General features: G+C 44.1%; 1 protein-coding gene across 3 annotated transcripts in view; it reads right to left on the minus strand.

Annotated features, from left to right (window-relative positions):
- bbs9 (Bardet-Biedl syndrome 9) overlaps positions 1-26,351 on the minus strand; it is a 105,669-nt gene that overhangs the window by 32,704 nt on the left and 46,614 nt on the right. For all 3 annotated transcript variants that reach the window (XM_086113525.1, XM_086113523.1, XM_086113524.1), the window contains 3 exons: positions 18,024-18,206; positions 14,769-15,018; positions 7,342-7,446 (listed from right to left, as the gene is read on the minus strand). In XM_086113525.1, coding sequence (XP_085969651.1) covers positions 7,342-7,446; positions 14,769-15,018; positions 18,024-18,206 — 538 coding nt within the window. The remainder of the gene's footprint in view (positions 1-7,341; positions 7,447-14,768; positions 15,019-18,023; positions 18,207-26,351) is intronic.

A 26,351-nucleotide genomic window follows, 5' to 3' on the forward strand; every position in this document is an offset into this window, starting at 1 on the left:
AATGTGTGTGTGTGTGTGTGTGTGTGTGTGTGTGTGTGTGTGTGTGTGTGTGTGTGTGTGTGTGTGTGTGAGAGAGAGAGACTCATTTCCATGGTTCAATATTTGCCATGGAGCAGAGCCCGGTCCCTTAGCCTAATGAAGGGAACTAATCATGTCCTCTGTGAACATGCGCGTGCACCCACCCACCCACACACACCCACACACCCACACACACGCACACACACACACACCCACCCACACACACAGGCACTAACACTGACATTCACAAATTCAAGTACACACACGTGCACATACACGCACACACGCACGCACACACACCGACAAATGTACTCACACACACACACACAGGCACAAAAAGACTCGCGCACGCCAACACCCACAAATTTACACACAAGCACACACCTCCGACGCAGGCCCCACATAATCACTTAAACACACACATATACGGGAGCAAGACGACGTCTGAGGTGGTTGTTAAATCTTTGCGCCTGCGGTTGTACTTTGTTCTTTGTGTTGAGCGAACGCCAGGGCCGAGAGAAAAACGTCGCCGATCACGTCGAGGAAGCGCTCCAATTCACGTGCAGCGCGAACGTTGGATTGCTTCTATAAAAAGGGACTCGCGGGCTCCTTTTGTTTGCCTTGAAATGATCGGCAAAGGTTCAGCGAGAGAAGCCCTTCTCAAGCGACCGCACCACAGTTTCCTTTTCGGATGTTTATCAAGGATATTGGAATAAAGGTTTAAACGGCTTCATGTAAAACCACCTGAACTGCAAAACCCCAATGGGAAATTCCGGAATAATCCATCTGTACACGGAAGCAAGTATATGTATACGCTTGTACCGTATTTTCAGATGTCCAATGCGAGTTGATTTTATTTGACATGTTGAGTAACACCGAGTCCATTAGTTCACCCAAACACAAAAACTATTAAACATGTTCATGATCCATCTATTGAAACCACACAAATGCAAGTTTACATGCGGGGTGAGGACAGAACATGTCTGCTGCGTGTTACGTTTCATAATACGCGATGCCGCTGTGTAACATTATACATACACACATGCAGCCCGTGGTCCCGAGAGTGTTTTTTGTAGCTTTTTGTTTGTCCTTCAAAGCTGACTCGCAAAACATTGTTTTTATGATCTTGTTGATTTTACAAGGCACGCACTCATCATTTTTCAAGCATATAAAAATAGATGTCAGAATGTATGTATATATATATATGTGTAAGCGTGTCTTTAAGGTCACAGTGAATCATTGGTGTTTATATAGCAGGAAAAATGCACATTTGTCAGGCTAGACACACATGAAGACTGCGTGTGCGTGCGTGCGTGAGTGCGCGTTGGGGAACACAGTAAGTTTTTATAGTTAGTGACAGCTGACGAATAACCCCCGGCTTGAACTATGAACTCTGGCTCTGCCTTATGTACCCCCCAGCTAATTGACACGTCTCCTTTGATAAACTTTACGCACACGCACGCACAGACGGTTTATGAATGCATCCGTTGAGAAAATGAATGTTTTGATAATGGATGTAAAATGAGTTAAATATGAGCAGATAAATGGGAGGGAGGGGGAAAAAAAGTCCATTTGTTGCACATTTTAGGGATCAAACAGTTGAAGAAGAAATTATAACTAATAACATAATGTGTGGGTGGGTTCACCATGGAGGCGAAAAAAAAAAAAGCACAAGCTGTCTGCGGGACTTGTGGAGATAAGTTTTGGGGGAGAGAAATGTGCAGACAAAGGGGGTCTGTATTTAAAAGGCCACTTTCTTGGCAGATAGCTTTCTTATATCCACCACGTGTATAAATATAACTTATAGTTAACCGCCATTGCATATTAAAGTTTAGTGGCCAACCTGGAACGACATAAAGGAACATTTGTGACTCGAAGTGATCCTCACAACTGTGTGCTTTGAGGGAAGGGAAGGCAAATGTCTATCTTGTATGGCGCTGAACTACGAGCAGTGCACAGTGCGGGTACAGTGGTGGAATGTGACAAGTATTAAAAGGAACAGTAATGTAGTCATCACAATTGCAGTGCAACACAAGCACGAGTACCGAATAGGGTTAAGCTCAAACGTATGTATAAAGTATACGATCGCAGTTGTGAAAGATGTGTTTATAATCAGAGTGATGCATTATGAAGTAAGAGCAATGTAATAAAGTATGTGAATGAAAAATGTAATGGGATATAAAATCATATGCAGGGCAGTGATAATCATCATAATAATGCAAAGTAACATAAGGATAAAGGCCTGAATACAAGGGATTGTAATGTGGAACAATGGCAATGTTTATGTAAGAATGAAGTGACAGACAGGAAATGAGTGGCCAACAGTGGGCTGCAATGTAATATAATGTCATAAAAAGTAATAAAAAACCAAAACTAAAGTAATCTGAAGTAAAGGCAAAGCAATGTCAAGTTGACTGTAATGAAACATGCGGCCAGACTAAAAAAAAGTAATTGTGGTTGGGTTCGGTACCTCTAATAAGGTTAAGTACCACTGTGCTAGGTAATAGCCAATGGCAGAGCAGCTACAAGTGTGTTGCATTCAGGAAACTCGGAACTGCGAGTCGCATCCCATACTGTATTTTTCACCTTTCGTATCTTGAAATTTCTTTCGTAACAAGAGGCAATATTTTCCTGTTGAGGCGTTTCGTAACTTGAAAATTTCGTCTGAAGGCACCTTCGTAAGTAGAGGTACCACTGTACGGTAATATGTTGTAATACTTAAGTAAAGCAATGCCAAGTCAAGTACAACTTTATTGTCAAATGTGCTGTATGTGTACAGCACATGTAGCATGTGGTAATGTAGTTGGTAGTAATGGCAGCCGAACGTCAAGCTGGAGTGACAATGACGAAATTACTGGCTGCAATGTCACGTCAAGTAGCGTCACGTGGAGTGTTCCGTCGCGAAGGGTACGATACATCTCGGCTTTGTTGTGCTTTGTGATGTGAAAAGCAGCAGCGCAGTGTGAAGTTGAGCCTCCTCCGCTCTGGAAGTTCAACTTCCTCCACCGGCGTCCCACAGGGAGGCCATTCAGCGCCGATGGCCGTTCCCCGAGGAGTGACAAGCTGACTCGACTCGACCCCGCCACACGTGTTATGCGTTACGTGTCGTAGGCTATACAGTACATGAGCCAAACATGAACGCCTTCTCTGAAAAGGATGGCCGATTTGCCCGCGAGGCTCATCTCTCTTACGCCAGTCGCGAGGCCAGTTTCATTTTCCCGTGACTTTGGCTGCTCTTCCATGACTTTGACTTTCCCATCGTTTTTTTTTCCCTCCATGTTTTCCCGTACGTATTGGCATGTATTTGCCATATTTCTTGGCTTTCCTGTGTCTTTCATTTCTTACAAAGCTTTTCACATGGTGACATACATCTTTCCTCACCTCTTTCTTGATATTTTCTCTACGTCGCTCCCACAAGTTGGCGAGACAATGAGGCACACCTGGACAAAACACCAATGGCTAGAGAGAGCCGATTGGTCGACACGAGGGAGATGGCTGACAGGAATGGGGAGAAATCTAATCTAACCAAAGTCGTCAATAATCTTCACCATGTTCGTCCATGACAAATCCCGTCCTTCTACATATTTCCCATATTACCGTTACATCCATTACATCCTTCCAAATATTAACCATGTCCCACATTCTTCCATGTCCAGCAAGCTTTTCGTTTTCTTCCTTCGTCCTTTCCCATGTTTTTCACGTCAAGAAATACTCGCTCTGTCCATCAATATTTGAATCTTGCACCGTTTTTGTCTGCCGACAAAATGACAGGCTATGATTTACATTAATGTTCAGGTAAGTTTCAAGTGTGATCGGATCTCGGTGTCTATCCGCCATCAAAGTCAGATTAAAGACACGCTTGCAAAGGTTCATGAAGGTCAGTGACGGGAGCTAGCGGCTGTCGGAGGGGGGCTTAGAAGCACATTGAACTTTCCACTGGTGACAATGACAACAAATATGTGGAACATGTTTACATAATAGCCGGCAGCATTTGATGTGGCACAAAAATAGCCAATCAGATAATGCGGCGGCAGCGACATTAGCGCAACATTATGCTCGCATTAAAGCCCATCAGCGCTCTGTCAACACAGCGCGCCGGCGCTTCTTTGGTTCACGCATGGCAATGTCGCGACTCTTAAAACACTACATGTTAAAACCTTGGGGAAAAGAAGGATAAGCGGCAAAATGTTCCGCATCAGACTGATTAGGTCCAATTCATCTTTTGTTTACAAACAACAAAGCGTGTGACGGAAAAGTGGTTAGGACTGCACGACTGTCCGAGTTTTATGTTATGTGTTGTGTTTATTATTTTACTTTATGTTAACTGTTTTGTTAAGCGCTTTGTTACAGCTGCCGCTGTTGTGAAAGCGCTATATAAATCAACATGTATTGTATTGTACTGTGACCACGCACGCACGCACGGACACACACACACACACACACACACACACACACACACACACACACACACACACACACACACACACACACACACACACACACACCATTTCGTACGAATCCTGCATTCAATGTTTTATAGACAAGTGCTCAAGACGTTATCAAGGGAATTTCAAGAAAGAAAAAAACCCCCAAGAATACAGACGTGCTCATTAAAGCTAAACAAACAACAATCTAATGCAGAGTTCCAAAACAAAACAATAAAAATGTTTGTAATGCGTTGCTGACTAAGAAAAATAGCACTCAGTAATGACGCAGTTAAATAGTATGCAAAGAAAGAACTTGCTTTTTGTCACATTTTTTAACATTTCAATTCAAATGAACATGCTGCTGCTTCTGGTGTGCGCGCTTTGGCAACCTGAGACAGTGTAACACAAAAATATGGATATGCTGTACATGCGGACGTCCCAGCTCCTCAGCACGCCGCGTTAATAGTTGTTCTTCACAGAGGATAAAGAATATATGCCTATGAGCATTGTTATATTATCTGGCTATGTGTGTTGCTCCACTGGTTGTGTTCAAATATGCATTTCTTAAAGGATTATGAAACCCTAATGCTGATGCTCTGTTATCTTATATTTGGTGTTTTGTAGTGTTTGTAGTGTTGTCAGCGGGAAGTGAATCTGATTTATCAAAAGCAAAGCTACGTAGTTGCTCTCAACGCACGACGCGTAATCCTCACTGACGACATTTGGTTTTCCTTGTATTGCATCAGAGCATAAAGTAAACATTACCACTTGGTTTCCTGCCGATGAGGACATTTGTCGGACATTTATCCACCAAGCAAATACTCCTCAGGGGACGTTGGGTGCGTTCTGGGTTTGCGAGGTTCAGGACACCCACGGAGGGCGAGATAGAGCGGCCTAACGTGAATATAGTTATTTTGAGAACGACGCACTGAATATGTTTGAGTTGGGACGCATGCTCCAGAAAACCAGCTGTAATTTAGTCAACGCACCAATTTAAAGGCCACGGAACCCCCCCGGAGAGGCAAAAATACTAACTCCTGTGGCGCTCCAACGTGCAACTAAAGCTAAAAACATAGAATTTAAAAATTTCACCCCCCAACCAAATTACCAGAAGCCAGCCCTCTACTCGATGGCGAGGCGAGAGATTTACTGCTGACTGGTGGAAAAAGTAATACTCTGACGCCATACCTTCACCTCCGCACACCAGTTCCTGGTTTTATGACACTCAAATAATTAGAAACTACAGTAGAAGAGCGCATCGAAAAGAAAAATATTCCAATGTAAAATAGAATGCTTGCCAATAAATGTCATAGCACATACAGGCAAAAAAATGTGACTAGACGCCAGTCAAAGAATTGGTCAAAATGTAATTTCATAGCTCACGTAGATATTTAAAAAAAAAAAACACTGACGTTCACATTCACAGTTTCGAACAAATTAGAATCAAACCCCAGACCTGAGAGCTGTGAGGCAGAAGTGTTACCCACTTCTCCACTGTGCTGCCTGTACAACATTCTTTTGTCAAAATGCTCACATCAGCAAGGACACCATGCCTCAAGCTGTTTGTGTAGACATGCACGCACTTACTATGACTGCCGTGAACCGTCGTGACCTTGGTCAAACTCCGGTAACAGCTTTGACGCAGCTGATGGACGAGTTCCACCATCATGCTAAGACTTTCAGCTAATTGTTAATGTTGCCTGCTAATAGGTACCATCCTGTGCGCCAAATAAACATTAGCCAGCCTTGGATGCTAACAGCGCATGTTTGTGGCTAATCTGAATGCGCGGCTGTGTTTCCACAGAGTTTGAACACGCTGCCACGTGCCCTTGGCCATTAAGAGATGCTATAGATAGGCACGCTGTTAGCAATTAGCAGACGTTACAAATGGGCCTTCTGTTAGCAATTAGTATTAAATAAAACAGTAGCTGCATTGTGAACTAATGCATGTTCGTGTTTATGTGTGTGTGTGTGTGTGTGTGCGCGCATGGTGTTTAATCCCAGGTGGGCTGCAGAATCGGAAGGAAGACGTCTTTGAAGTGTGTCTTAAAAAGACTGAACATATGAAAGGATGGTGTAGGTGGTTCCTATGTGACGGCCCGCCCACAAGACACCTTCTGATGCCTTTCAAGTCAATCAAAAGTCACTTCCTGTCCTGAAACTACACACGCTGTTCATCAAGGCGAATGAGGTGAACAGAGGGACGCCAGAGCCTTGGGCCATGTCTGCTTAATATGGCGGAGACGGGAGTGGTGGTGCTATGAAAGTGAGTGTTTCACACTAAGGTGAATCCCCGTCCTATGGCACAATTTCAAACGGTCGTTTTGATGTGTTTTCACATTCCTACAATCGGAATTGAGCATAGTGTGCCAGAAGTGCAGTACCACAATGTGCCACAACATGGCGGCAGCACTGAGGTCCACTTGGAAGATGCGGCGTAATTGACACCAAGAAGAAGAGGCGGATCAGCTCCCAAAGTGATCTGCCGTCACAGTTCCCACAGATGTGTTTGCGTGTCGTGTGTGTGCCACACGCCCTTTTCTCATTATTGATGATGCCAGGGAGGATTACCACTCAACACACATGCGCATGCACACATGATAAGCTAACTAAGGTAGATCCCATCAAAGAGAAAGTAACCTTCCTGCTGTAGGCAAGAAACCAACCTCAGTGCATTTCAATGTTGATATGAGAGAGAGAGAGAGTGTGTGTGTGTGTGTGTGTACACATGCATGTGTGCAGACATCTTCTTGATCCATTTCCTATTGTTATAATTGGTGACGTGTTTGGATGAAAGTGTGCTGCTTTCAATGACAAGCTGCCAATTATCATCCTGAGGAAGAGGAGGGGGGAAGAAGAGGAGAAGGAGGAGGAGGAGGGGGGGGGTGTGGAGTACCTCTCTTGGTTTTTTTTGAAGGTTGTTTCTTCTTGATGAACTTGGTGGCGTCCTGAGGCTCTTCCGTCACATCTCCCGCCAGCTCTGCGATGGGCTCCACGCCGCCTGAACGGCAGAAGTTATGATCAGTTTTATGACTAATTTTGATGGATTCTGATACTTGGCAGAATGAAATTCAGAATAGGCAGCTGATTAGTTCAAAAAATAAAATGAACATGAAATAATGTTTTTTTTCCCATCCCTTAAAACTTACAGCAATAAAGATATGAATTATAGACAGAGCATTGTTTTATCATCATTTGGCCTAGTTTTTATTTTCTGCATTGTGTGAGTTTTTTCACCTCTCTGCTAATGAAATGACGTTGCTCGAAACGACCTTGCTCGGAACTGGTTTAAATATTATGCATATATCCTCTAACAGTTATACGTTGTCCTGGTGAATGTTAAAGAATAAGTGGGGGGGAAAACAATTTAAGAATGAAGCTTGTCAGATGATTGATCACAGAAGAAAAAGAAACACCATCGAATAACATGAGTGTGGATGTGTGTGTGGCTGCGTGTATGTGTGAGAGAGCAAATCCCCAATGGGAATCCGGGGATCACTGAGGGATTTAAGGAGCTCCTGAGATGGATGAATTGGACGCCTTGTCTGCTGTCCGTCCCTCCTCCCTGTCTCCCTCTGTTCATCATCGTCCTCCTCATCCCCCCCCCCCCGTCTCCTGCACCTCCTCCTCCTCCCTCCCTGCACTATCCACCATGTGCTCCTCTACTTCACCCAACCCTGCTTTCTCTCCTCTCCTCCTTGTCCCTGCTTTCCCCTTCTCCATCCTCTCCTCCTTGCACCCCCCCCCTCCGCTCCCCTACCCTCATGGCTCCTGGCTCACTCCTCATTTCCTCTCATCCCTGACGATCATTCCCAGTTTCACGCTGCTTTCCGTTAACATCCACGGCACACATGTTGCCTTTGTGTCCCCTTTCCATGCGTGTGTGTGTGAGAGAGTGTGTGCTGTCAATGCACGTAGAGGAGACTGCAGACTGCATGTGCGTCTGCTATCATGTCGACCTTAAGTTGTCTGAGAATGTGAGTGTCCCCCACCCCCTTTGGTTGTGTGTGTGTAGATTAGCCTAAACCCTCTAATATTTATCCTGGCCTGTTTAAAGCCACTCTTGTTCAGTTTGGTGAGAGCGCAGCATGTGGGACTCCCTCTCTCACACACACACGCACACACACACACACACTTGTTTGAAATGGGATATGCTTCGCTCTTAATTGGGCAGGTGTTTTTCTAAGGCCAGAGACTTTTTGGCATCCCCCCCTCTTCAACGCTGTCTAACAATTTTGGTGGGAATGTGTGTGTGTGTGTGTGTGTGTGTGCATGGACCTCAGTCTTATAACAAGAAAAGGGGGCCGCTTTTAGGAGCTGTTGCTCCATGTGAAGGTGAAAGACGCGCGCGCGCGCACACACACACACATACACACACACACACACACACACAGCATGAGACACAAAATGAAAAGTGAATACAATTTCACAATGACAAATACAAGTGCTTTTGTTATGTCAGATATGTTTTAGTTGTCTACTGTCTGGGTCGGTTCAATGTTTCCATTGCTGTTACTGTCAGCTGTAATGCCCCAGAGTCATGGAATTTTCCCAGTCATGGTGAGTCACTTCCGAGTGTTTGTTTGTTATTGTGAATATTGTTTGTGGGGGGACTCTGCTCATTTCGTATTGGTTATTGCATCTTTGTTTTTTATCAGTCGTTGCTCTTGAGTTCTCCACACCCCACAAAAACCTTCCATTTGTGACAGTTTTAATATGGAATCTTCTATTTTAATATAAATTTAAATCATCCCTTTGTGGGTCAAATGAACCTGGTCTAAAGTTTTAATCCCTAAAAACTATGATAAAATCAATCAACAAAAAGGTTGTGATCTTCTGCTTCTGATGCTGTCTTTTAAATAATTTAATTATTTAAAACGAATATTTTCTTTACGACTAAAATGCACAAAACATAATCGAGGGCTAAATCTGAAAGCGTGTATTGCGATTCCATTGTTAAACTAAAAACTGTTGCTTATTAAAAGGTCAATTTAGCTCTTTTACACAGACTTACAATATAAAGCGCCATGTTACCATTATCGGTCGAAAATCAAGAGTGGGCGGGACAGAGCGCAGTCAAAAAATGGTGCGCTGTTTTTTTTTTCCCCCTTCCCTGATGCTAAAGATGAAGAACATCATTCATGGAATGTTTGAGTCGCGACATTTTTGCAGTTGCGTTGTCCGAAAAGACAGACAATGCGGGTTCCGCTTGATTGCACTCAAAAAATGTGCAAAATAAAAATAAACAGAAGGGTTTGGGTGCGTCAACAACAGCTGGAAGAACGCTTGGGTTGGACGGTTTGGGTTTGTCATCCCGGCGACACTCTTGTGGAGCGAGCGCGTCGGCTGCATCCCAAAATACTTCCAACGTGTGGTTTGCTTCTCATCAGCACATTCCTGCTTTATTCCGGGAGGCTGCGGCCTCAACGTGAGGGTGACACGGCTGTGCGGACAGCTCCAATTTGCCTGCGGCCTTCGCGCTATTTACAGTACATATACACACGCACACACAAATAAAGACAATACAGGAGGAAGACACATTCCGCCATACCAAATCCACCAAGAACGTGTAGTTCTCGGAACGTTACCGGCAGGGGTGGCAAATGGTTCTTGCTCTCTGTAGCAGGGCTCGGTGATTATGTAAAAAATAATTACGGCAATTTTGATTGATCACGTTTAAAAAACATGATTATGTATCCATCCAGCGAAAGCTGTTGTGAAATCCCTATATAAATAAAGATGTCACAGGCACGGTTATTCATTGGATTCAGATTCAAATTCATTCAGATCAGGAAAAATACACGTGTGTTCGCATTGTCATATTACTGCCTGTCTGCCTTGTCTATGTATAATTTGGACTATGTCTCTCCAAACGTCATGCTAACTTTCTATGAGCTAAGATTTCCCCATTAACTGCTAGCATTAGCATTAGCTGTTGCCAAAATGAAGCATGTTGTGTTTTTAAAACGTACCATGCATATAATTATTTCTGTTGTGTGTTTAGTTCTACAGTAAACTCCAAGTGGGCTGTCATTAAAAAAGCTTAAAACACACGCAGGTCGGGCATTCATCACTAGATGCCAGCAACACTGTGCATTCAGGGTGCTTTCACAACGTAGGGAATTGCAAACAATCACGGCACTATTTGGCACATTCATTGTTTTTGTGATCATAAGAAGCCAAAATCTAAATCGCTGCTCAGTAGCACTCTGTAGTTAGGTTGACAGTCAAGATATCTGTGTCAGAAAAGATTGTGTTCAAAGCACAGGTATTGATTGAACTCCTGCACTCAAGTAAAGTACACACCCTGAAAGGGACAGTGGTCCTTTGATTTAACCCTGGAGAACCCAAGAACCCTTTTCTTCTTTGGAAAATGATGAATTATACTTTAAATGATTATTATATATTCAATGTTTTTTCAAATATTCAATGCTTTAATCCTAATTTGACCCTTTGGGATTTAAGGGTAGCGTTTGAGTAGCAGAATTTATAGGGGCCAAATTTGACCCCGTAGGTCCTCCAGGGTTAAAAGTGCCCCAATTTAAGAGTTTTCGAGTAGTTACTCGGTTGTTTTGTCAGCCAAAATATGAGTTCCAAACAAGCTTCAAATATGCCTCTGCTTGAGTGAAGTGAAAAAGAAAAATGGAGCAGTTAGTGCACTGTCATGCTCTCACATGTGGGTGGAGAGAGCCACAGTTGCCACACAAATACAAAATGAGAACACGCGCAAGGAGCTGCTGTACATCCACATCAAGCTGCTTTGAGACGGTTTTTAATAGCCTTTAGCTTTAACATTCTTGCCTATAATTTTCTTTCTAATGTCTTGAGACAACTCTCTCATTCGCTTCCTCTGGTCCACATTTCGTGTGGTACACACCATGTCACCAAACAGCAAAGTGACGACTTGTCACACTATAAATAGGTTGGTTGACCGATTACAGTGTCCCACTGCAGTTCCCTTGGTCCATACAAGGAAAGGTTCTCCAAAAAGTTACATATTCTGGCATAAGATTCCTGGACCTCTTAAAAATACACCCGCGCCCCCACCTCAAACGCTCTGTTAAGCAGTGTCTTCTTATGGACGCAAGAACCTTCTGAGGAACTCAATGTGTTCATTCGTAACCCCACTATGTTTTCGTGTGTGTGTGTGTGTGTGTGTGTGTGTGTGTGTGTGTGTGTGTGTGTGCGTGTGTGGGAAAACGTCTACAATATTTGATATTTCCTGGAGGAGGCGGAGGCTTGTGTTAATTATTGATCGGCTGGCATTTATTTTTAGAACTGCAAGGAGCTCCACTCTTCAATTTGTATACGCCGCAGAGACACAACAAAGGCAGCTGCACTAAGACCTGACACACACACACACACACACGCACACACACACACGCACACACACACAGGCTACTTTACATGATCTAAACGCACAAAAATGTGAGCGCATATGCACACAAATTTACATACTCTATCTACACGCACGCACGCGCACACACACACATACACACAGCAAGCCCATCCTCTCCCTTCTCTTTCGGTTTAAAATAGACATAGGCCTCAAACCACAGCTAGCAGCGCAGTACTGTGAAAATAACACACACACACACACACACAAATACATATATACATATGCACAAGCAATCACACACACACACACACAAACACACACACCACGAACTGAAAAAACGGTACAAATGTGTAACTGGGTTTTATTTGTTGATAAATAACCATAAAGAGAAAAATTTGAGCGCAAACAGCTACGAGAAAGCACATTAACAGTGCTTACCTTGAAAAAAAATATCACATTGAGTGTCTCGTAGCTGCATATAGCACGTAGCTGCTCGCGTTTCGTCTTTTCATTGACCAATAAATGCAGGTCAAACGTGTTCATAAAACTACTGCAGAGACCTAATAAATGTTTTCAAACTAGCGTGTGAATTTTACATTGGTGCACTGTAAAAATGTCTTGACCTCAAAAAGTGACGTGATGCTACCACAGGAAGGATGTTTATTTTTTATTAAAAGACATCTCGGGGGAACAGCATTCGCTCCAACCACCCCCACCCTGCCGCACCTCAAAAAATGCCCGACTTTTCAGCAACATTTTTTTCTTGGGTTTTTATAATGTACAGGCAAATCTGAATTCAGTGTTGTACCACAACACGCCAACCAGTACTGAGGTCTATTGGAAGCCGAGGCAGAGAAGGTCCCCAACTGAATTCTAGAGACAGCCGTTGCTCCCACAGAGCACAGAGAATATATGCCTGTGAGGACTGTTTTATGCTTTGTTTGTCTGTGATGCTGCTCCGTATGTGTTAGAGGAGCAGCTGTTTGGAGGTCTGTGACTATTGTAGCATCTATGCTATTTTCTGTTAGCCATTCTATGTGTGTTTCACATTCTACAGTATGTTAGCATGAGGCTGACAGACTATTGTACAACAAAGTTAAATGATTAGATTTTGGTGTTTAACCCTTTCATGCACCCTGTAACCTGAGAACATGAAAAGCTGTCCACTGTCGTAACCGCTATCCGTGAAAGGGTTACATTTCTAATGTTGGATTCTCTTTTGTTTTATGCGTTGGTTTTACAGTAAACTTCAACTGGTAGTAACACACAGCTTGAAGCAAGCACTCCTGTTTGGAGAACTGTGTAAGCTAGAGTCTCCTTTTCCTTTCCTCAGAGTGATTTTATATGATATCCTTCAATTTCTTCACAACGAGAGTGAGACCAGATGTTAAGGAATATTTTAAAAACTGCTTTGATACGTTTAAATGTATTTCAATACATTTAAATGCGTTTCAAGCATTTTGGAGGGGTGAAATTCAATGCCAAAAAATGTAATGGTCTCTCTAAATTGTCCATTTCCACCTTTCACAGGTGAGTCTGGAACATATCCCTCGCAATTAACAAGGGCTCACTGTAAACGGTGCCTATCCATAAACCTATAGGATCGATAAAGCTACAATTATCGATATTGTTGCTTTTATGTGTCCTTTATTGCCCTGTGTGACCATCTTAGCCTGCGTTGAACTGAGGAATGTTCTACCACCCAAATCATTTACACTCCATTACACAGAAACACCCACGCCAAGTGGGGCTTTTTGTGCACGATGGGAGCATATGTGGGCGCACGCGCGTGTGTGCAGAGGAGGGGAAATGTTTGCCGTCGGTGTTGTTGGAAAAATAAACAAGTGTGTACCTCTACGGCTGGGTGAAAAAGAAACATCTGAGACGGCAAATAAATTACTGCTTATAGGCCTATTTGTGTGCGAGAGAGAGAGCGAGGAGAGAGAGAGAGTGCACATCGGCGGTGGACCAGAGGCGACAAGGAAACACAAATGTAAACAAACACACACACACACACACACACACACACACACACACACACACACACACACACACACACACACACACACACACACACACACACACACTGAGGTAATGAATTGACTTATGGTTCTAATAGAATAGTTACAAGCACGGCTTCACAACCAGACTTTAAAGTTTTATAGGACTCTCAGAGGCCTGATGTCACACATGCGGAGGAAACGAGGGTGCAAAGGGAAGAGGGAAGAAAAGAGAAAAGGTGAGAGGAAGAGAAGGATGGAGAAGTAGGGAGAGCGAAGGAGAGAAGTTGATATCGGCACATTTGGGAAAGAGTGAAGGATCGGTGGTGGAGCTAAAGAAGGCGGGAAAGAAGGACAGAGGGTGATAGGAGGAAAGAGGATAGGGAACAAGGGCATGAGAGGAGGAGGAAAATCGGAAAGAAGGCGTGAAGCAAGGAAGTAAATAACAATAGAGAAGGATGAGGGACTGCGTGGGAAGGAAGGATCTGGGAAGTAGGGAGTGAAATAAAGAGGGAACAAATGACAGAAGATGCTCGAGGATAGGGAGGGAGCAGGAAAACAAAGGAGCTCAGGGAGTAAGGTGGAGCGAGTGAGGGGCAAAGAGAGAAAAGGAAAGAGTAAGCATTGGACTCTCAAGAGAGGAAGTGAAGGATTGGAAGAGTGGAAAAGGAGGGAATGAACTCAAGGAAGGAGAAAAGGAGCAACGAAGGAAATAGAAAGGAATGGAGAGTAGTCTGGAGAAAGTGGAAGTGAAGGATGGAGGGATTGGAAGCAGGGGCCAGAGGAGACCAGGAAGGGAGTGGGGAGGGGAGTGGAAGTAGTCAAGAGAATGGGATGACAGGTGAGGAAGAAAGGAAGGACCTGTGAGAAAAGGGAAGAAGGACGCAATGGGAGGCAAAGGGGTCAAGGACAAGGGAAGGGAGTAGGAAGGAGAAATGTGTCACCAAACCTGACTTTTAACACGGGCGGATAGAGTGGACTCACCGGGGCCCGCTAGGTTCTGGACCTGGGCGGGGACCGGGGCGTTGGCCTCTGAGGCCAGTGAGAGGCGTCCCCCTTTCGCCAGACGCTCACACAACAGCGTGATGTGCTTCTTGAGGCGGGCCGTGTCTCGGGGCAGGCCCAGCATGGGACCCCCGGCCTGGGCCAGCGTGGTGGCCTGGTCCTTGGGGCTGCGAGACAGACACGTCCTCAGGAGGTGAGACACGGCCGCGTCGCAGCTCTCCTCCCAGCCCTGAGGGGGGAGACGCGGAGGGGCGAGGGTCACTTTGATGCACCGGCATCGTATTTTGCGTGCGCGCGACCACGCACACGCACGCGGTTCCTCACTCACTCGTATGCACACTCGTGCGCACAATTATTCACCCACTCACCCAAGAGAAAACACACTCACGCTCACAAAGTCAAGGTTACTGAGGGAGAGTGGATGTGCGTTGGGGGGTGGGGGGGGACACTGTGTGGTTGTGTGCGTGTGCGTCTGTCTTAGTTTTTCCATTGCACTGATCAATCCTTTGAACCTCTCATTACCACTTTTACTATTCTCAGCCTCCGATGACAATAACAAAAACAATTTCTCTCTCTCACACACACACACACACACACACACACACACACACACACACACACACACACACACACACACACACACACACACACACACACACAAAAACCCCCAGAACAACTACAGTGGTACCTCTACTTACAAAATTAATTGGTTCTAGAAGAAAAAAAAGTAGAGACGCATTTTCCATGTAAATGCCCTAAAATCCAAGTTCCCTCACAATTCAGACATGTTTCCTAAAGCATAAAATTGCATCAAAATATGTAACAAATACATACTACAATTAGATTATTGCAAAATAAATGAGAGTTGTGCATGATGTCAAAAAAAACAAAGAATAGTGTAAAGAATAAAAATGATGATCATTTAACTTTTAACTGCGTCCTCGTTGTTTTTTGCCCTCTTTAGTCCAAGTTCTCTCTCAGAAGTGGTTTTTGCCTGGAGCTTTGTAAAGAACTGATGCAAGGACATTTGCTTTTGTCAGCGTTTAACAATCCTTCCAAAAATGTCCAAGGCGAACGTCAGCATAGGGAGCGATCGCCCGACTGGTGAACACTTTTTCTGGGTGAGTCACATTTTCATAAAACTATCAGAACACCTCATGGCCCGAGAGACGAATGACGCTGCATAGACACATATCTATTTTTCTATCGACACATATAGACACATACGGGAGGGGTCCGTCTAAGCCAATGGGATGCCAGGAGGACGCTAGGTAGTAGCCAATGGCAGAGCAGCTCTATGTTGCGTTCATGAAACTCGGAGCTGCGATTAACAGCCCATACTGTATTTTTACCTTTCATATCTTGAAATTTCTTTCGTAACAAGAGGTAATATTTTGCTGTTGAGGCATTTCATAACTTGAAATTTTCATATGAAGAGACGTTCGTACGTAGAGGTAACACTGTATCATCAGTAACTTGACACTCAGACAAGCTAAAAAGTGCATTGATGTGATCGCCATCTTGCGTAACACCACTGCAAACTCTTTCTCTCTCATCTCAGAGACATCTTCCTGAAGCTCCACCAATTTTATTTCACATGTGGAGTTCCTAAAGAGAGAGCATTACGTTTTGCATTGAGAAGCGACCTCCACCAAGCAATCAGGCACGGTGATGAGGATGATAAATGTTACAGTCATCACGGCTCTCAAAACACACCGGGCCAGTGTGTTTTGAGAGCCGTGCATCGAGTGAAGACGTCTTAAATGTGATCCAGCTGAGCTACACAAAAATTCCAGAAATCTTAAAAAAAAAAGAAAAAAGGAAAGAACACAGCTGCAACAAGCTTTTTCTCTTTCTGCCCCCATAAAAGTTGATGGAGACCAGAGGTGGGCCGCACTCACTTGCTAAAATAGATTCAAGTGTGCGAGTGAGAGGGGGAAAGATGAAATGATATGAGGATGGATGGGAATGTCTTTCTCGATTTTCCTTCTTTCTCCCACTTCCTCCATCCCCAACTAAGCTCCAGTAACAGAGAGTATGTAGCTGTGAGAATTACTGTAAGCTCTGCTTTTATGGGTTGCTGCTCAGCGCGTCTTAAAAGTAGTATGCTAATTTACATTAGCCTATTTATGGCATTTTGGTTGAAGTGTTAGCATTAGCATTCTGTCGCCTCAACATCTAGATAGTTTTTTCTTCCTCCAGACAATAAAACAAGTGATGGACATGGTCAAGCCCATAAATGTTGGGACAAGGACGCAATTCTCATCCATGAGCCAAAAAGACTAGAATTGTGTCGATGTTCCAGTATTTATGGCCCTGACTGAATTTTTCCAGAGAATTCTACACTGTGAGGAACTGATTGTTATCTGGATGGAATCCTCAGGAGATGGTGAGGAGATCCAGCGTAGTACAGCTTGTTCTCACACAGTCGTGACTGCTCTTGGGCTCCGCCGATGATTTTCCCAGACCAGACAGATCAGGACATCATGTTGTCTGTCTGGAGCGTTCGCCTGCTCGTTGGGATCGCTCCAAGGCACTGCGTTGGGCCGGGGTTGAACTTTTTTTTTATTCGCAGACAGCCAAGATTTTTTTTGTTCCTAATCACACCTGACAGACATTCTTGTCTCACTTGTTCATTTTATCAATGTATCAAATGAAGGACAACAGGTCTAGACATTCTCCGACATATGAATGTTGAAGTTCAATAAAAGCTACGGGGAAGATCAGGGCATGCTTTGAGACGGAGGTGTCAAATGTGTTTTAGATTCATAAACACACAACTGAAGTGCAGATACCTGAAAAACCTACTGAAGGGTAGAAACGAAAAAAAAAGACGAGCAAAGCATGTGTACTTTGCTGCGTCCTCCTTCCTCTACTTCTTTTCTTCAGAATCGTATAATGCTGCCTCCTTCTTCTTTTTGAGTGTGGAACATCAGCTTCTTGTCTGTCATCGAGTGGTCTCCTTGACCCCCCGCTCTCAGCTCTCTCTTCTTCTCTCAACTCTCTTGTTCTTCTGGCTCAGTCAGCGTGTGTGTGCGGTTGGTTATTAGAGGCTTGATGACCTGTTATTAGGACTCATTAGGGGCCTATCAGCATGGCAGCAAGTAGGGGGAGAGGACACCGGGGAGGGCTCGAGGGGAGGGAGGCAAACTGGGAGCGCACTCACCTGTCCGAAAGTGTGTGTGTGTGAGAGAGAGAGACAGTGTGAGTTTGCGAGTGAGTGAGCATGCCTACCAATTGCGGCGTGTCGTGCAGCAGCGGCAGCATGGTGGCCTCCAAGATGTTGGTCTGCTCGGGGGTAAGGCCCTGCCACAGTGACAGCAGCAGCACCAGCAGCTGCGTGGAGCTCCGCAAACGCACAAAGGCCTCCTCCAGTTGACACGCGTTCTCCTCCGCCACCTCCGCCAGAGACATCACCTGGACGGCCACAACAACAAGTCACTACTTCTTCATCACTATATCGGGATTTTGAGCATGTGGATGTTTCCTCAACCAGATACGAAACTACGCAGCCTCTCCGTATGTTCACGCGTGCTGCATTCCATGTCATTCCCTCAAGTCGCAACAGCAGCTGTTCTATACGTCAAGCTCAGATGGGAACTTCTCAAAGCAAAACAGGTCCAAGGATAAAGTCCAAGGATCAACATGGAAAACACGTCCACAGCCCAACTCATCCGTCCTTGTCTTCGGAGGGCGAGGGTTGACACATGAGCCAGACTATGGACAGCTACTTCCTTACCAGCCAGTTACCAACATAGAGGCCAATGAGGATGACAAGGCTGGAATCTCAAAGAGATTTTTTTTTTTACCTTCTCTTTTCTTTGTAATTCCATGTGTCAAGGTATCAAAACAAATCACATCATTCCATCCATCCATCCATATTTTTTCAGAGGGCATCAAGTATTACATTATGTTAGACTCATATCTGATAGCTACGCTAGCATTGGTGAGGAACGCCTGCTTAGCACAGCGTTCGGCTAAACCTCCCGATGAGCACTCAAGACCCGGGGCCCCGTGTCACGTCCTTGCGGTGACCTAGAAAACGGGCAAACAAAAAGTGAACGCCAGCTTTGAGATCAACGTTTATAGGTGCAACTTAAGACCTCGAGTGAGTTGAACCCTGAACCTCGGCTAGGGTCCGTTCCGAACATGGTTAACGAGTGATGACGGAGCGATAAGGACGACAAGCGAGGACAGGCCCAAGGCCCGGGCGAAAGCAGATCCTGGACTAATGGACCACACTGACTTGACGAATGGATCCAGAACATTTGTGAAGATAATACCCAAAAAAGGAAAACGTCATGCCAAAGTCAACAACTGCAACAGGACACCTGGACTCAAGTGTTTGGACACAAATATAGGCGGGGGGGGGGGGGGGGGGGGCCTCAATACCACTGAACGATGGACAGACGGACCGATACATCCGGCGAGGGAAATTAGATCCCGACATGGAAACTGTTTTGAGCACTGATTCGATATCCTTGATTGCCATTTTAGGGTCCACACTTTGTCCTCACGAGGAAGACAATCCAGGGCACTTGTAGAATATCTGTGTCTCTTACTAGCCTTGTCTTTTCTACTACCAGTGCCACTTTTTGCCTCCTACGACGGAATTAAACCTGAAAGTAGTGTGTGGCACTCGTAAGACAATAAGGCTTGACGACTAGGCATGCGTTACATACTAGTAGACTCTTGAACCTCTTGGAGTAGGTGGAAAGCTCTTTTTTTTCCCCCTGTCCAATTGTGTTGCCATGTCAACACGTGCTTTTATATTTTCATGTAGTATATGATTGGGGAGTCAATTGCGTAAGCCCCATTGAAGGCTCATGTACCAAATGCGCGGATCCCCACTGGTGAAACGCAAGTCAAAGGTGCCGAAAAAAAAAAAGAAAAAAGAAAAACTGAGGTCAGCAAGTGAGAGTAGCTACAACCTACAAGATGTTGAATTCCTCCAGTCCTCATGTAACTTTGACCATACACAGTACTTTAAATTCAAACCCGCCAGCACGTGCGCACACACACACAAGCACACACGCACACGTACGCACGAGTGGACCACCCTCCCCCGGGGACATCTTTGAAGTGTGTGCGTATTGATAAAAGGCTGAGGGTCCAGTGAAGGGCTCCATTGTTGTTAGCGGCTCACTTCCACGCAAACATTGATTGATGCCAGCTGAGTGGACACAAAGACACATTTAGTCTGCACATACGCACTGTGACCAGTTATTTCAATCTTAGAATGTGGTGCGTTTGCACATGACAGCACTCACAAACAAACACCCACATGTCATACATAACGCATATTTGACAATAAAGATGACCGTGACCTTGAACAATGCAGGAAGATGTTATGCATAGAAGTGGACAGAGACACTATTACAAACGTGCAGATGGCACAGTGTGTTGTCATCGGTTTCGATGGCCAGATGATATCGGTCTTGAAATAAAATCCACGACAACTTTGTGGTCATGTGATCCTCGGATTAGTGACTTCCGGGTTTGGACACGGAAGGCCAACGGGAGGGAATTGATGCGACTGACGGATGCACACACACACACTTTCTCAAACTCGAGGTGTCGCCGAATATTACATTTGAATGATTTGCACAGTATGAAATGGTGCAAACCAACTAACTTTTGATCAGTTTATCGGTCAACAACTACCTTTTAGGAAACGTATGAGTGTGATCTAAATATTTGTCATTTCCATCTCTTAATTCAAAAAGAAAGCGCAATTGCAAACAAAGGTTGCTCTTGACGAATGTGTACAGACGAGATTCACGGGACCTGGTAAGTCTACCGTTGACGGCTGCTGTTGTTTCAGTCCCAGATGGACACTTTAAACAAAGTTGATGTCATTTCGAATGTGTGTGTGTGCGTGCGTGTGTCTGAGTGTACACAGAGGGTTTCCTTCTCTTAATTCAAGAACAAATTAGCATCTCCATTTTACAAAGGCTGGGATTGCAGAAGCCATTTCCTCAGATAGAATTTCTCACACACACACACACACACACACACACACACACACACACACACACACACACACACACACACACACACAATAATGTTCTTCTTTCACTAACACCAGAAGAAGACATTTCCTCGATAATGAGGATGATTAAAAACATGTGCTGAGGGGTCTTGAACTCGTCTACTAACTGTGGATAAAAATAGCGACAACATAGATGCTGGGGTATGATGTCACTTGTGGGCCACACCATCACAGTCATACAAACATTATTTTCCACTTGAGGTTTTTTTGCTGTAATCAAATATGTACTGTAAATACTTCACGACAAGTGTTTGTCACCTGTCACCTGAGCCAGGAAAAGCAAAGTGTACCTAATGTTCTGGCCTGGGAGTTTTAAACAGGTGCGCACACACACACACACACACACAAACACACACACACACAACGTAGAAGACGGCGGGGATGTAAACAGGCATCAGACGTGGAGACAGTGCGATGAGGCGATCACGGCTACGATAGGTGGCCAGACAGTAACCACTATTGTCGATGCTCAAAACCGGCACGCACACATACAATAGCGATAAGAGTTGTCTGTCTACACGTCTGCTGATAGCATCGCGGCGAGCAAGGACGAGGGAAGGAGGGAGGGAGACGAGAAGACCGCTGCAGATACCACGGCCAAGAAGCTGGAAAAAAAAAACCTAGTTGATGAAAGCCTCCTGGCTGAGAGCGAGTGGAGGATCGCATGACAGGATCTGGCGACGCGGCCGGATCGGGAAGTTATTTCAAAAGAGCGCCCCCCCCCCCAAAAAAAAATGAAGCCTAAAATATACTTATAATAACTTCATTTCTGAATAGAGTCATTATACACCCCACTACAGAAGCTAAATTGCTAAAACAAACTGCGATACGACACATGAAGTTGGATTTAACACTTATTGTACAAATCTCAAGTCAGAATTAAACGTTTGCACTCAACCAGTGCAAAATAGTGTCGACAAAAAAAATAATACTGCTGATATTACGGTACAAGCGGCTTTGAGTTTAGTTTTCTCGAATTCCTTCACACTCCTGTGCCCATGGATTAATTTTCCTTGACTGATTCTGTTAGCTATGCCACGTTAGCTATCTAGCAGCACCTTGCCAGTAGCGGATGCTTCGAAAACAGTGAAGTGGTGATGACAATTGTTCGCATTCTTGGTGTGACTATCACTGGCTTACCTTGATGCCGCACTCATTTGTTCGACTCTTGTGAGGTTGTCGTGAATGCTTAAAAGGCTGCAATACAAAAAAATATATATTTGAAAGCATGCTGTAATAATACTGTAAATGTATGGTCTATAGGAGATGAAATGTAAGTTACTGTATACAAAACGGGTGTTGTGAGTGAATGATTGAGTAATGCGGAGGTGATGGGGTGACAGGGGAGTGCAGATTGATGGAGGAGGGCGGGGTATCGAACACACGACCTTTCATTGTGGAGCAAAGCTTTGGGTGGCGACCGTGTGAACACGCGTGTAGTAAAAAAAAAACTCAAAAGTGAACCCACCATGGCAGTGAAAACATTGACGTTGCCTCCTTTGGCGGCTCATCAATCACGGTCTGACAAAAGGACACTTGAACACTTTGGTGACCTTTTTTTTTTTTTTTTTTTGGTGGACTTAACCTCGTCTGGAACCACTTTGAGGAAAAACATCACTGTTGTTGCTGCATCTTTCTGTCTCTGAGTGGCAATTCACTTTTCCTCTCCATAGACACACTTGACTGAAGCCTCCACATACGCACCAATGAAACTCAATGTTAGCTTAGCATATTGATTTGTTGACACTGGACACTGCGCGACCTTCGACCATCCGGCATACGGAACAATCAAGCATACTCACAGGCGTGTACTCGCTCTAATGTCACACCTGTAGCAGGCAATACTAAAATAGACTGAAGGCAAAAAAAAAAAAAAGTTCTTCAATGCATACACACAGCAGTGAAGTGGGTGGTCCAGAGGGCCCAGAGGCCCCTGACCGAGCAGGGGACTAAATTACAGAGCGTGACCCACCGCAGCGACACCCAACCAGGGATTAACATCCATCCCAGATCCCAGGACGCCGGTAGCCTCAGGCTGCAGGGGGGCTGACCTTCACAGGTTCAGAGGCGATCTCAAACACACTGAGGCCCACCCAGAGATTAAATAATGAGCGGGTTGAGTGGGAGTGGACTTCTGGGTGGACAATTTGGTACTAACGTCAAAAGTGCGTCTTCATGTACACATGAGGACAGACATTTCACTTTTCTCGATCATTGATAGATTTTTCATAATCAGTTGTATTCATTTGAAGTATTTTATGGACACTATTATATATTTTCTTCATGTAATTAGCTTTTTTAAATGGATCCAAAAAAGCAAAAAAAAAAAAAATTACATTTTTTTACCATTGTTATATTACCTGACATTTTTAGAAATTACACAAGATTTCTTTTCACCATTTTATGAATGTAAAAAAAGTCACAAAAAAAAGCAAATGCTCCAACTATATGCTTTTAAAAATATATATATATTGTATTGTTTTAACAATCGTATGGGTGCAGAAAAGTTAAATTGTTGAATAATGAGAGTTTTTCTGGACTTGTGATATTTTTGCTCATGATATTTTTCAGCTTATTTCAACTATTTAATGGGCACAAAAAAGAAAAATAATCAAAATATTATTATTCTTCAGACAGACAGACAGACAGACAGACAGACAGATAGATAGGGTTTACAATTTTAACTAAGATGTAAAAAAAATCCAAAAATAATCAAATAAACTTGATCTATTTTATGGACTCCCTATTATTATCATGATGGTATTTTTTTTACTCACTAAACTATTTCAAAAAACGTATTAGTTAAAAGTAATTTTTTTTCAAATCTCTCTCAAATCTTTGAAGAATCGATTTTTAAATTTCATTCAACAAATGTATGGGCACCAAAACTTAGTTTAAGTTAGATTTTTAAGCTGTACTATTGTTATTATAAAATGTTTTGAATTATTTTTACAATTAGTATCATGACATCATGGAAAACAAGTGACCCCACAAAATAAATAACTCCATCGCTTACTTACAAGTCAAACATTGGAACTATTTTTGAGAACAGACGACAAAAACTGGAATCATGAAACCCAATGTCTAAACAGAAAAAAAACATCATATTCTATCAGGTGTTGCACTATCAAAGCGCATGTGTGGAAACATCTGGATGGACATAACGCAACGCCTGGATAGGCGGTTGCGGCAGGTCACATGAATGAAATGAAACACGCGCGCTCACGCGCACGCAAACACCTCATAAAGCGGTCTGCTACAGCTGCGTGGACGTGTGGATGGGGTGAAAGTTCAAACACATATGCTGACAGCACACACTCACCCCGTAGCGAACACCCTTAAATCACACACACACACACATACAGGCACAGTTAGTGAGAGTGGTCGGAGAATGCGATGCGACTAACCCCAAGGGCCTGTTCCAGCGAGGCAGCTGTGCAGTATGGGTGTGTGCGCTTATGCTGCTCCACACTCATCAACGCATTAACACAATATAGAAAGTAGTGCTTCTAATATTGCAATTTTTACGGCATTGCCAGAAATAGACAAAATCTCGAGAAAGCGCAAACAAGGAAGTCAAGCTGAGGAAATGTGACCAGGAAGTGGAGATGAAAAAGTGAAGGCAAACAAGTGGAGACCAGGATATGGAGACCAGTAAATAGAGGTGAGAAAGGGAAGACACGGAAATGATCATGTGAGATAAGCAAGCGGAAAAGGTAGTTAGGATGAGGATGCGCGGGCAACAACATGTAGGCGCGAGTGATGAGGAGGTGAAGAAGATGAGGAAGCGGAGATGAGGACGTGGAGACGGGGAATGAGAAAACAATGATGCGGGAATAAGGAAGTGAAGACAAAAAAAAGTGGAGATGACGATGCAGAAATGAGAAAGTTGACCCAAAAAAAATTACAGATGGGATCGTCCAGACGAGGAAAGTGAAGGGAGTGTGGACAAGTAAACGAAGATGAGAACGCAAAGACCAAGATGTAACGATAAATATGTGGAGACGAGGATGTACGGATAAAGCGGAGGCAAGAAAAAGAAGACGAGGAAGTGGAGACAATAAAATGTAGACATGGAAATAGAGACAAGAGGAAGTACAATGAAGTGGAGATGGGAGGGGGGGAAAGAGATGATGAAGTGGAGACAAGGAAGTGGAAACTATAAAGTTTCCATGAGGAAGTGGAGGAGAAGATGAACGTGAAGCGAGAAAGTGGAGACAGGAAGTCAAAGTCAAAGTCACGGATGTGGAGAAGAGGTTGTGGCGTCCGGAGTGCAGACGAGGAAGTGGAGACAAGAAAGTGAAGACTGAAAAGCGGATACAAGGAAGTTGAGCTGATGTATGTATTATATTTCCTACGGGAGATTTTGAAGGAAGTTAACTACATCCTGTCTGCCAGGAGGAATATTCTATTTTCTTTTCTCTTCTGATGTGCTTTACACCGCCAACAAGTACACTTGCACAAGTGCGTGCGTGTGTGTGTGTGTTTAGTCTGAAGCCATATTTAGTCTCTCTGGTTCTAAATGGAGGCCTATAATCACACAGAACCTCTCTCTCTACTCATTACACACAGACACACGCGCACACGCACACACAAGCCTGTCATTAAAAGTTCACACTAACCTCCTGGGCTGCACGCGTATCGAGTGTGTGTAAGTGGACACAAACACACACAAAATTGCAGGAGACCAACTGAAAGCTAATCGTGCTAACGGGATGCTAATCTAGCTAAAACTATCAAAAGGCCACAATGGTCAATCACAGTCTCACACACACGCGTGCGCACGTACGCACGCACGTACGCACGCACGCACAGACACACACACACACATAAAACTGCAAGAGACCAAATCAAAGCTAGTAACGCTAAATGGATGCTAACAATTGCAACCACATTGAACAGGGACAGCCAATCACAGTCACGCACAAACACATACACACTTGGCGCACTCGTGTGTGTGTCCAAGTGTGTATGTGCGCGTATGCGCATAAGTGTGTTTGGTTGGCACTGAATGGTCTCATTGAAGAGTGAGCGCTACAAAAGAGCACGAGAGGTGGGGGGGGGGGGGGCTCTGGGAATTTACTGCTACAAGATAAATATCCTCATCTCGGCGTCGCCAGGCTGCTGTCCTTGCGAGCACACACGCGTACACGCGCACCCATAAATTCAGTATGTAATCTTACAAATCAGCCATTGTTTGTCACGCGGAAGTGAAGTGCACAGAACCTGCAGGGGCAGACATGTTGACTTTGGGCAGAGCAACACACATACAACAGGCGCAGGTATATACTTTGTACACACGCACATGGGCAACTTAGACACACACGCTGCAACATATCTAGAAAGACCATCTCACGATATTCTAGAGTCAGGCTGAACAATTTTGAAAAATAATTGAATAGTGATTTTTTTCCCCCCCAAGTTCTGTATTGTGATGTTTTTCGTTTCAAGGTCCCCTTCACATTTGACCAACACAAGTAAGAAATTATTCTGTATTACAATAAACAACT

Source organism: Hippocampus guttulatus, chromosome 6 (genome assembly GCF_054856545.1).
Source record: "Hippocampus guttulatus isolate MCC_2025c chromosome 6, RoL_Hgut_1.0, whole genome shotgun sequence".
NCBI classification, from domain to species: Eukaryota; Metazoa; Chordata; class Actinopteri; order Syngnathiformes; family Syngnathidae; genus Hippocampus; species Hippocampus guttulatus.